This window comes from Conger conger, chromosome 4, assembly GCF_963514075.1.
Source record: "Conger conger chromosome 4, fConCon1.1, whole genome shotgun sequence".
NCBI lineage: Eukaryota > Metazoa > Chordata > Actinopteri > Anguilliformes > Congridae > Conger > Conger conger.
The window spans coordinates 18,065,337-18,077,853 of record NC_083763.1 but is presented as its reverse complement, the minus strand read 5'-3'; the positions used below and the strand labels follow the sequence as shown (position 1 = coordinate 18,077,853).

General features: G+C 37.7%; 1 protein-coding gene across 2 annotated transcripts in view; it reads left to right on the top strand.

Annotated features, from left to right (window-relative positions):
• Window positions 1-12,517, top strand: part of LOC133126828 (excitatory amino acid transporter 5-like) — a 40,579-nt gene that overhangs the window by 22,556 nt on the left and 5,506 nt on the right. For both annotated transcript variants that reach the window (XM_061239238.1, XM_061239237.1), the window contains exons 3-7: window positions 1,258-1,473; window positions 8,500-8,542; window positions 10,903-11,137; window positions 11,434-11,533; window positions 11,664-11,897. In XM_061239238.1, coding sequence (XP_061095222.1) covers window positions 1,258-1,473; window positions 8,500-8,542; window positions 10,903-11,137; window positions 11,434-11,533; window positions 11,664-11,897 — 828 coding nt within the window. The remainder of the gene's footprint in view (window positions 1-1,257; window positions 1,474-8,499; window positions 8,543-10,902; window positions 11,138-11,433; window positions 11,534-11,663; window positions 11,898-12,517) is intronic.

The following is a 12,517-nucleotide window of genomic DNA, read 5'->3' as shown; positions in this document are numbered from 1 at the left end:
CTGTGTTCATACAGGAGGAGCAGGCTGGCGGAGAACTGAATCTCCTGAGCAACTAATGGAGCCTAAAGCCTCTCTGAGCCATAGCCACAGGTGCACAGTGTCAGCCATCTTCTGCCTTTCAAATAAATTAAATAACAGTGCTGACACAATATTAATGGCTATCCTAGAAACAATGCCCTTGTGTTTCTATAGAAACCTCTACTGGTGGAAATCTGTCCGTAACAATATTGTTGGTAGGAGAGACAAATTGTGGTTTGTTTTTATGCTAGTTTAATGCATTTAATGATGTGCTATAGGTTTGTGATGTATACATGCCATGTATTTTGTGTGTGCTCCTGTGATATTTAATCCCTTAGATATGTAAAGGCTACACTCTACACTTCTGGCATTAAGAGTACATTTTACTGAAAGTAATTTGTGTCTGAAACGAGTTGGGCTGCAGCTTAATGAGTGGTTATGAGAGACTAGCCATATGCTGATTCTAGACTCGATGCATGAGATCTTCTCCTTGGTGTTGTCACTGGAATATTTCAGCTGGACAAATGCCAGATTAAAAAGAGAGCTGGAATTTTCTTAATGAATCCAGCCACATGTGACAAATCCCAATGCTGCGCCCTAACGGGCAATGAATGATTACCCATGTGGCTTCCTGTTTGAACTGCACGTGGCACACTGGAGGCTTAGCTTTCAGAGGTGTATATAAATCCTAATTAATTTATTTCTTTTTTAATCAAATGCACATTAGAACATGACAAAATGCACTTTTAAAAGTACTTTGTCACACTTGCCTTTCGGACTGCTGTGAAGCGCCGCTGACTGTTTAGATTTAATTGAAATGAGAGAGTCATAGACGCCTAATCCCCCTATGCCCAGATGTCTCTTAGTAGTTTTAGCCTTTTGTTTTTTGTTTTTTGTTTTGTTTCTTTTGGGGGTGGGGGGGGGTTCAAACCTTGAATCTTTTATAATTTTCTAATATATCTGTGTGGCCCTACTGTGCATATCACAGAGTTCTTATTAAGCCACTGGAGGGTTGCATTACTGAACAACAAATGCCTCAATTAGCGTTGTTGGACAAATTTTGGTCAACAGAAACATGGTTAGTGAAAGGTATCACCGTATACTACATTTGCAGTATAGTATATGCTGTATACACAGTATATTACAGTGTGCAGTTCTGAAACAGCAGGTCTAACCCACACATTTTGTCATTGCCTGAGTGGTATTATTATCTGAATGTTGTAATATGTTTTCACACAGTTTGATGTCAGGACTGGCAGCTCTGGATGCCAAGTGCTCCAGCCGGCTTGGACTTATCACCATCTCCTACTACCTGTGGACAACCTTTGTGGCCGTGGTGGTGGGCATTATCATGGTATCCATCATTCATCCAGGGGGAGCGGCACAGAAGGAGGACTCCGAGGACAGTGGAAAACCAATCATGAGTTCGGCCGATGCCCTGCTCGACCTCATCCGGTAAGGCACTACCATAATATTCACAGCTATTAGCCTTGCACTGGCTGTGCTAATCATTCAAGTCCTGGGGGGGGGGGGTGTTTCACAAAGCAGAATTACTGAGTTAGCTGGATAAAAACCTTTTTACTTCTGTCCATGTTCTAGTTTTGGAAGGGTTCCTGGTTGTACTCAGTGAAGTTATCCAGCTAACTCAGTAATCCTGCTTTGTGGAGCAGGCCAATGTCAATAGAGAACTGAAATATCAGGCTCAGTACTTACATACAGTACAGTCTTTGGCTGTAGCTGGGGTTTTATAACCTCATTGTACAAACCAAGCCCATTGCTTTGCATTACTGTATAGCAATATCAATATTTATATGCATGACCTATATTCAGAATTCAGCATGCGTTTGCAGTGGCATTATCTAGAATAAAATGAGTGCCATATGTTACTCCAAAAGTCTATAAATCTGACGTGTGCTGTCCATAAGTAAATTAGCCGAAGAATAAACAGATCTACTGTAGGCAGCAAAAGCAGTGGTGCGTGAAGCAGTCCTGCCTTCTATCCTATTGGAAGGAACATGCATGGAAATGGGAAACTGTATGAATTGTTCCATGTGTTTCTTTTTCCTTTTATTTTTTATTTATAAATTCAGCATCCAAATTGGGGCTGGGCATGTGTAATACCCAAAAATCCTGTCAGGAACTGCAGTCACATTCATGTGCAAATCCCACTGCCGGTTCAAAGACATCCATGTTTCTCCTCTGAAACACATGCAGTTGCCAACTGCTTCTTGTCACCCTGCAGACTACAGTACAGTACATAAAGTGAAGTCAGAGGAAGGCCTTTTTGTACGTGGCTTTTACATGCAGTATACGGGCACTCGATTGACCAGCAGGGGTTCAATATATAGTGATGAAACACAGACAGACCATGGGTCTCTTCCCTGCACCACCACATTGTGTTTTATCCAAATGAGCCACACAACAGCCTCAAGTATGGATAAGTCACCTGTATCCTCAGCAACCAACCTCACATTATTGTGTTGTAAAGCTGAAATAATGTGGAATATTATTGCGGGTGGTGCATGGACTGATGTCTTGCCTATGGAAATATAACAGTAGGGAAGGGACCAATGAAATGCAGCCTTTTGTTAATGCGAGCTTCTATCCATTCTATCCCATTTTGAAAGTCCTGAGCCATAAAATATACTGCAGCTCTTAGGTGAAGGCATGAGAGGTTTCCTTACACAGCTACATCTCAACCCTGTCTTCAACACATGAGTCCAATCTCTCTGACCATTTTCCTAGCTTCTGGCTGCAGTCCTTTCATGCCTCTGAAGTCCCATTGTATGCATTCCATTATCCCTGCCTTTTTGTAACTATTTGCTACATTTTGAAATTTCTCAGTATACAGTAAATTGATTTTTTTATCACTGCCCATAGAATGATCTATCTATTTTTAACACTATACAGGAAGTACACAGCTAAGAATCAAGAATTCCTAATTTAATATTCAATTAACTTTAGCATAGATTATGTCAGCACTGTCAAGATCACAAGATTATGAATTAATCCTGCTGGCTAACATGACCATTCTGAACCCATAATAATAATGTGATTATCTTGCAGCTTCATGCAGACAGAAGTATCGTTCTCATGAAACAAAAGTAACTGCAGCACCTTTCAGCAATACACTGCAAAAAAGTAAACATTATTAGTATGATTGTCTTATATTTAGACTTAAAATTTGTATTGCATTCTTGCTATATAAGCAGACATATTGCCAATGAGTTGAGACAGTTTGACTCATTTCAAGTTTTGGCAATTGAATAAGAAAAATGCACATTTTCCTTCCCTAAAACCAGCAGTAATTTAAAGCGAAGTAATTCCTAGTTGAGAGAAAGCAATACGAGTTTAAGTCTCATTAAAAGAGTAAAACACTTGTTAAGACAGAATTCTATGCAGTGTATAAGTAAGGGAAGATAGTAGCATATGGCAGACATAAAATAAACATTTTCTGTGATAATAAACAAGTCGGCCCTGCTGATGTTGCTAATAACATATAAAAACCCAGATGAAAAGCATATGCACAAGGCTCAGTGGTACAGTTGGCTCTAATTTAGATCTTTTCTGCCAAGTTACATAACAAGGCAAGTCCTTTTGTTTGTTTTATTCTCTGTTGCTAAGTGAGGAGTGCCAAAAAATGTGGCCAATGACACATCTTTCCCTGTCTCAGTTTGTTCTCTGTGTTGCACTTTCCTCACCATTCAACTGTAGGACAGGCAATAAAAGAACCTTGTTTTGTTCCAGTGTATTGCGTTGCCATAATAAAATGTGTGATTTAAAATACATGTAACAATACAATTAATTGATTGAATGGCAGTAACACTATTATTTTAATGAATGCTTATTTTACATCGTACAATCACATTTTCAGTGGAGCAAAAGAGTAATTGTAGAATGTATATATTTTCGACACATTTTGGATTTTTGTTCAAAATACCATTTCAGCACTTGGCTAATCCATTGCTCATTTAATTGCTTAATAAACACAACAGAGGTTTAAGGTTCAAATGTATCAGTTACTATGCAGATCTTTAATAATACTGTTTCTAGGTGTGCGTGTGCACTGCGTTTACATTGCTTAATTTTTTTTGCTTTAAAAATTTTTTTAAATATTGTAATTTTTGTAATATACTGTATGACTTTCTAAACTGAATGAGTGAAAGTAACAATCCCAAAGAAGAATTTTCAGGATTTCAAAAAAAGCTTGTTGTTTTAGCCTCTTAAACCTAGACAAACTGGCAGAAGTAACAATTAAACACCAGAAACAGTCAAACATGGAGGCTCATCTGCATATCTTGAGAGCTAGAATACTATGTACATGTAGCATCAGCTACCTAGCATTGTTAGTATGGAAGGCAATGCATATTAAATGGCTTCAATCTGGTAAGGCCAGAACTGGTTAGAACCCAGGAGAATATCTTCTACATGCATTTATATTTACCCAGTGTTCTTTTGTACACTGGAGAATAAATGGCACTAGGACAGAATGATGTGAACTCATTGTCCGCTAATGCTCTCCTTATTAAATAAAGGAATTACAGTTTCCCTGTGAGGCAGACATCCACTTCTCCTCACACAACATCACAACTTTCATTTAACTTTACTTTGAATTGGAAATCACAAGTCATTAATCCGCTGGAGAGATCTGACAAATAAGCAAACAGTGTTGATCTTTTTTAATAGAGCCAGTTAATGTGCCCTGTAAATGTAAATTTCCTTTGTACTCTTTGATATCACTGGTCAATATCCTGTTATAGAAAGCAAACTTTATTTACCTATCCTTATTCAATTGGATGTATATGAGTCGATACATTTTGAGCATATGCTTTTCAAGTGAACAGAAGCAGTGAAAAGGACCCCTGCTTGTTTATCTCTTTCAGAGTAGGCTGTATGGGTCCAAGTCGATAATTATCTTCATTACCTGCATTATATGGTTGTTCCCACTGAAATGAACCAGAAAAAATGAGAAAGCCAGTTTTACAGTCCAATGAAAAGGATCCAAAAACATTTTGTTTACACAAATCCAAAAAACTTTCACGGCCAGAGTTATAATTTGTGTAATTACATTATACCAGCCCTGGGGCCTGATTTATAAAAATGTTCTTGGATTTAAAATTACAAGTTTAAAAGTTAAGTGCTTATACTTTATTTATGAAAATACATGAGACTGACAAAAGTTGCTTATATTAGTCAGCAAATGTAAGTCAAGGGATTGACTTAAAAGTAAATAAAAGCAATATAGTATGTGGTTGCATAGCCCATAATAACCAGATCAAGTCTATGACCCATCAACAATCCTTTGTTATCTGCTTTGGAAATGCCTTTCCTGGTCTTCACTACAGCTGCTTTTAATTTACCCTTATTTCAGGGGCTTTAATCTTCTCTTCAGCAAGTGAAGAGACTGCAAGCTCAATTGAATTGAAATCAGGTGACTGGCTTGACTAGTCCAAAACTTTCCAATTTTTCCCTTTGATGGATGATTTGGCTGTGTGTTTGAGTTCATTGTCTTGCTGCATAAGAGAGTACAATTCATTGGTAGGCTGGTAAATGTAATTGCTTAATTTGGTCCATCACAGAAAGAAAGAGTATGCTATGAAATTAATGTATGTTTCCACTTACCTGGAATACTATCTGTCCAGATACTTTCAAACAATGTGTTGTGTTTTCTAAATATTAGCTGCAGTTCACACTGATAAAGCGGACCATAGCACCAAAAAAGTTATATTTGAAAAATTAAACGGTATCTCTTGACAAATATAATATAATCCTGTGGCTTTCACTAAATTCATTTTCATCAAAGTTTAATCATGGTGGAATGCAATGTTTTGTAGTTTCCAACTACTTTCCAACTGGCTTTATTGAAGCACATGGTGTCAAATAGCGTCAAAATTCATGGTTGAGAGTTTAACAGGGTGTAATTTATGTCATAGAAGTTACACCTGTTGATGTAAATAGTGATAGTATAATGATGCAACATCACAAAGCTGGCTAATAAACAGCTGAGCAGCCAATTGTCCAATTACGTTTACTCCCCCAAAATAGGGTGTCTATGTGTAAAAAGGGTTGTAATTCTTTCAGGGATCACCTAATATGGAAGCACCCTCCAATTAAAGCTGACAGTCTGCACTTTAGCTTCATATTAATTGTTTTATTTCAAACCCAATGTCCAGGAGTACACCGCCAAACCAACAAAAAAATGTCACTGTCCAAATATTTACAGACTACACTATATAAATTTTGAATGAATTTACGCACAGCCCTCAAACATGCAGTACATCCATATAACCAGCAGATAATAAATAAAGTCTTAAAGGTGTAAACCTTACATAGCACGATGATCATGTCCTTGTCAATGTGAAATTTTAGAAATAACTGCTTAAACATGGTTTTCTGCGTCATCCACAAGATACAATTAGATTGTAAGACCATTATAAATTAAGCCCCTGGTATTCCTTCTTCAGCGAGGAATAGCACTAGCTGTGGCTTTGATTTTATTGCCAGCATTTAAAACTGTATAGACTCTTTCCAGGTCCCATGGACCATTGAGATCAAGGTCTTTGTACGTAGTGTTCAGATAAGAAAGAGGGACACCTGAAGAGACATTGAAGTATTTTATTTTCATTATCTTTTGACTGTGTGAATGCTCAGAGCTCCCATGGCTACTGCTGCACTGCTTTCAGTGATTACAATGATTGATTGATTCAATATGTAGAGATACGCCATTTTTAATGCATTTTCATAATGCACCCATTATAATGAGGCACTGTATAGCCAATTTCTCATTGCAAAAAGGCTGACCCTACTGAACAGCATGGACAATGTCTGTGTAGGATGTGCACAAGGTTGCACAGCACTTTAAATTTGTATCTACCTCTTATTTGCAAAGCAGGGCAATAAAACAGCAGGTTCCTCCATGTCATATAAACGGCTTACAACATGGACCAAGTCAAAGACTGAGACAATAAAAGGTTATTCAAACAAACCTTGATACCATTTCTCCATGTCAATGTTCCAATATAAGAACAAAAATATACAATTCAGGAGTTGCATTAATAAACACATTGTTTTTATAGACTTTTATTCCATGTCTGGCCAACATATTTCTGGTTTGGTAGAAATACAAGTTTGTTTCGCAAATTACTTGATATGGACATATTTATGAAACCAAATATCCCACCTGGTTATGAAGCTACAACTGTTTTCTGACTAACGTTGAAGTTAATTTCGTAATCCGTTCAGCCATTTTTGACGAAACTATGTTTTTGCCAGGATTACACCAAAGCAAAAGCCATCTTGAAGTACTTTTGAACATTGTATAATTGCATTGCTAGGTCATTTCAATACTTAACTAATGTAAAACATGGCACGCTTCTTGTAGGATAGTTTCCTACCCTTTCCAACAAGGCATAATGTGTTATATTCTGGGGACAGAGTGTTAGGGGATATCGCTGCATTTCCTTAGCCGAATGAATATACAGACTTGCGCAATTACAGGATTTGGACTTGCTATAGATGTAAACCTGTAATTGTACTGGGCTAACGTGGCTCTGGCTACTTTTAAAACACTTTGGGGAGCTTTATAAAAACACATGTGAAGGTTAATTTTCTGTTTTAATAGAAAAAGAAGTTTTTCTAATCATTCATGTGTCCGGAAAAAATGATAAGGAGATGTTTTACATTTGGATGGATTTGGGGATACTTGAGGACATCTGGGTGCAGTTTTGGGAAAACTCATGTGGAATTTGAATACCTGTCAATATCTTTACCATATTTTATACACAAGTTGACATCATGTTTTTGCACAAATATAACATAGTTCTGGGTTGGTTCTTGACTTTGAAATTGAGATATGTATTGCTAAACTCTAAAAACACAAGGCCTTTTGTAATTTCTTTGTATTTTAGTGTAGCTTTTGTTTACACTGTATGTACATGCTCTGACATAAATTTGACGCTTTTATAGAACTTGTACAAAATAGGTGGAAATTGCCCTCTCGGGCATAACTAGCTCGCTAACTAGCTAGCTAACTAGCTAAAATAGAGAAGCTGCCTATGTTGCCTAAATTGTGTGATGTAGCTAGTTGTGTAATGCGTGGCCTGATAAGTTTCTGTGAAATTGATTAGGCAGTTGCAAGTCTTGTGACTTGTGTAACAAAAATTTAAGTTGCGAATACCAAACAATTTTTTTAGTTTGAAAGTAAAAAAGTAATCTGTCTAGTTTCTCTATTTTGAGCAGAACTTAAACATAGCAACATGCTGAAACAGTAGCCATCAGCAGACCGCTTATATTTTTATATTTGATAAAAGACCGGGATAATCCACCTAACGCACCTTCCACATTGTGTTAAAACAATGTAACGACCATAATGTTTTATGATGCCATATATTACTTATAATGTACAACATATGCTCTTCAAACAAACTTACCAATTCTGTGCTGTTGTTTGCATTAATTAATGTTTCTTTCCTTCCTATCCAGCAACATGTTTCCATCTAACCTGGTGCAAGCAACTTTTCAACAGGTTAGTGCCTTCAAATGACTGCACTGTGACCTTTACCATATATGATCCTTGCATAATTTTGCTCAAGACCTATGAAGGCACATACTCACATAAATATGTGATGGCTTAGGGCAGGGGTGGCCAACCCTGATCCAGGAGAACTGCAGGGTGTGTTTGTTTTTGTCGTTACTCGGCACATAATTGATCAATTAAAGCAGTTGATTACACAGTTAAATCACCTTACCTGGTTCCTTGGGTCTAATGTGGTTAAGTCATTAAAAGCTACACTAGGTAAGATTTTTTGTGTTAAAACATTGTTACAAGACCATTGTAAATCCTTCCTATTGAAAAGGGCTCACAGGCATGTTGACTCACCCCTGCCTGTGTTTATAGTCCATAAATTCAGGTTTCAAAGTGTACATTTGTCGGGCCCTCACTCTGTATCAAAACATTGTACAGCTGTACAAAAATTCAAGCTCATTGGTTGAAAATTGCCTAGCCAATTGGTGTGGGGGCTTTTATTGCTTATTATCCAAGTGAAGATTATATATCTAGTTGTAAAACAATACCAGTTCGCTATCGGTAGCAACAAGCAAATTAGCTATAGTTAGCATGACAAATTTAGAAATATCCACTTACGATAAAATATAGGTAATACGAACATAGTAGCGATGCATAGTGCATAAGCATTGTGCCTCAGGTGGATATTTGTAAATTCGGGAAGCTAACTATTTATAGCTAATTTGTTGTTACTGATAGCAAACTGGTTTTGTTTTATAACTAAATAAGCAATAGTATACAGAGTTTCAGTGATCACTTGTCTGGAGTGCAATTTGGGCTGCTACACATTCCTTTTATCTCTTTACGTGTTCAATCACCCATGTTTAGCTAAACCTTTATTTCTCTCAAACGGTAAGTTACAGTTGCATCGTTTGTGGTAGACTATCATGTCTTAGTTACATAGCCAAATAACTTGCTTGCTCATAATATAGTTGGTTAGTTCAAGTGAAAACTTGAAAAAAGACAAAAAATATAAATAGTGTTGTGTATCGCACTGTTAGGTTGAGCCGTTTAGCAGCTGGATACACAGCAACAAGAGGCGGTGATATGGTGCAAACCGAAGGTGTATTTATTCACCCACATAAAACAAGAAACCGTATTGGACAAAACAGGACATGACTGAGAGCATCTCAGGGTCACAACACACAACAGCAAGCATACAAACACTGGCAGCCTTTATACCCTGCTACAGGCAATTAAGCTGGGTGCTACATCCAACAATTAACATTAAACAATACACAGAATTTTGCCCCTTTTACATATGCATAGTCCACCCATATCCAATACATGGTTATATAAATATTGCATCAATCAATAAATAATAAAAGATAACAATATACATTTAAATGCAAAACCCCACACAACACCCCCTTCTGCTATCCCATCATATGGTCCCTCCCAGAACTCTATATGTAGGTGCTCGGACCCCGGGGACTCTTTTACCTGAACACCTAGAGCACAGACAAAGACAACAAAGGTAAGTGATTGATTGATCAAACAATTAAAACAATCATGGCATTTAACCAAACATTAAAACCTATTTCATGCCAGGTTAAGTAGGTTACTGAATCTTTTGTTTCCCTCTACAGGTGGAGCCCAACTCCCTCCCATGCTGAGGACAAACCCACACCAACCAAACACACGTCCATTAAAACACTTTAAATCATGACTGGTGTGCAATTATTAATGTTGTGCAAACTATTCAATATATATTTAAAATATGCAATTTTACCCTATCAATGTGACCAGAATTGGTAATGAAATGTGTCTTCATTACACGCACCAAAGTCAAGATTTCATAAAGTCACTTGTTCAGCCAACATTTTCTTAATAGAAAAAAGACAGCATGTTCTGTTGCATTTGTCACTGTCAGCTTTCCAAAACAGTGCACAAGAAGACTGAACTGTATAATAATGCTTTATATTACGCGTTATATTCATAGACTGTGGGAACAATGTTGTTGTTTGTTGCTGCAATTCCCCTCTTGACCGTTAGGAGTCTGAAATTACCTATTGTACCTTTATGATGAAAACAAAAACCAGCACACCCTGCGACTCCCCAGTATCAGGGTTGGCCATCCTTGGTTTTGGGAATATATTGGAGAGCCGAAACCAGTGGTTTTGGCTCATCTATTGATATCTTTGGGATTCATAGTTCAAAATGTGGTTGCTGGTGGTAATTGACAAGCCAACTGGACTAACTAATCTGCAATCTACAGGACCCAGCTGAATCTATTATATTATATATTATTTTATATATTATATATTATCTTTTCACCATTTCTCAAAATACAATCACTTTCACCTTTCCCTCACTCTCAGTATCGGACAAAGAGCACACCAATCATGAAGACACCAAAGCCAACAGTCAGTCAGGGCCTCGCAGGGACCACAACCCGACGGGCCCTCATCTATGGCATTCAGGATGACAACGGAACCGACATACAGAACTTCTCCCTGGACCTGACTCCACCTCCTGATGTTATATTTCAAACAAGCCCAGGCACCAGCGATGGAATGAATGTCCTGGGAATCGTCATCTTCTCTGCCATAATGGGTAAATACTGAGTGTCAAGGGGGAATAAACTGGCCTGGAAGCAATGACCTTCCTGGACATGATCTTTCAAGGCTACACACAGCCAAATACACTCACTGATGATTCATCGGCCATTAAGCACAAATGTTTTTTTTTATTATTCTGGTTTCATCTGAGGAACATTTCCCCCATTTCTCAACAACAAATACTCTTGAATTTGTTGAAAAAAAATCTGAAATGGTCCCATGAAATGGTCCTATACTGCATATGTCATTGAACCCTCCCAGAAGTTAAATGTTTCATATGTCCATTTACAGGAATAATGCTTGGCAGAATGGGGCCCAACGGCACTGCTCTGGTAAATTTCTGCCAGAGCCTGAATGAAGCTGTCCTGAAGATTGTTGCCATTGTCATCTGGTGAGTGTCACTTTTGGTAGCTTTCAAAATCTTTTTTTTTTTTTACTAATCACCATGTTCCTGAATCAATCCATTGTACCTCGGTGTCTTATTGTTAAGTGTGAATGGGGTTTTTTGTTGATTTACACAGGTATTTTCCCTTTGGCATTGTATTCCTGGTTGCTGGGAAGATTCTGGAAATGAGTGATCCATCAGCCATGGGTAAAAAGCTTGGCTTCTATGCTGTGACTGTGGTGATGGGGCTGGTGCTGCATGGGCTCTTCATCCTGCCCAGCATGTATTTCTTCATCACTAAGAAGAGCCCCATCGTCTATATCCGTGGCATCTTGCAGGCCCTGCTTATCGCACTTGCCACCTCCTCCAGGTACAGGCCTCCACCCGTCACACCCACCAAGAGCTGCAGTTCAATCAGTGTTACCTCATATTCATTAGCAGATGCTTTTATCCAGAGTGACTTGTATGGGTATATTTGGCATGATTATATACAAGATCTAAAGAGAATTACTATTTAAACTTATATAGCCAGCAACAGCACACCAAGCGTTTCAATACTCACCTAATACTGTTCATGTCATAATCAGTTATTCTGATATGATACCCTGGGTCTATTTGACCACCCTCATGGAAACTAGTAAATAATCTAAAAGCCTGCATTATCTCAACATTTTTCTTGAAAAATGGTTATGCTTTGTCAATACTTTTGCTGAAGTAATATGTGGCATCATGACGTTTTATCAACAAACAAAAAAAAAAGGAATCAGGTATATTTGATCATAGATAATGTGTGCATGTACCAAGGTTTGGCCAGCAAAATGTCCACAATTCACTATTGTATTTGCTGGTACTGTTTTTTATCTTATTTCTTTTGTTAAGAGAGCTCATCCCTCACATCACAGTACAGATTTAGAAAGACTAACAATGCACTGAATATAATTTTTTTTATCAAAGTACAAAACATTCTTGTGGTCAGGAATTTACTCTGGG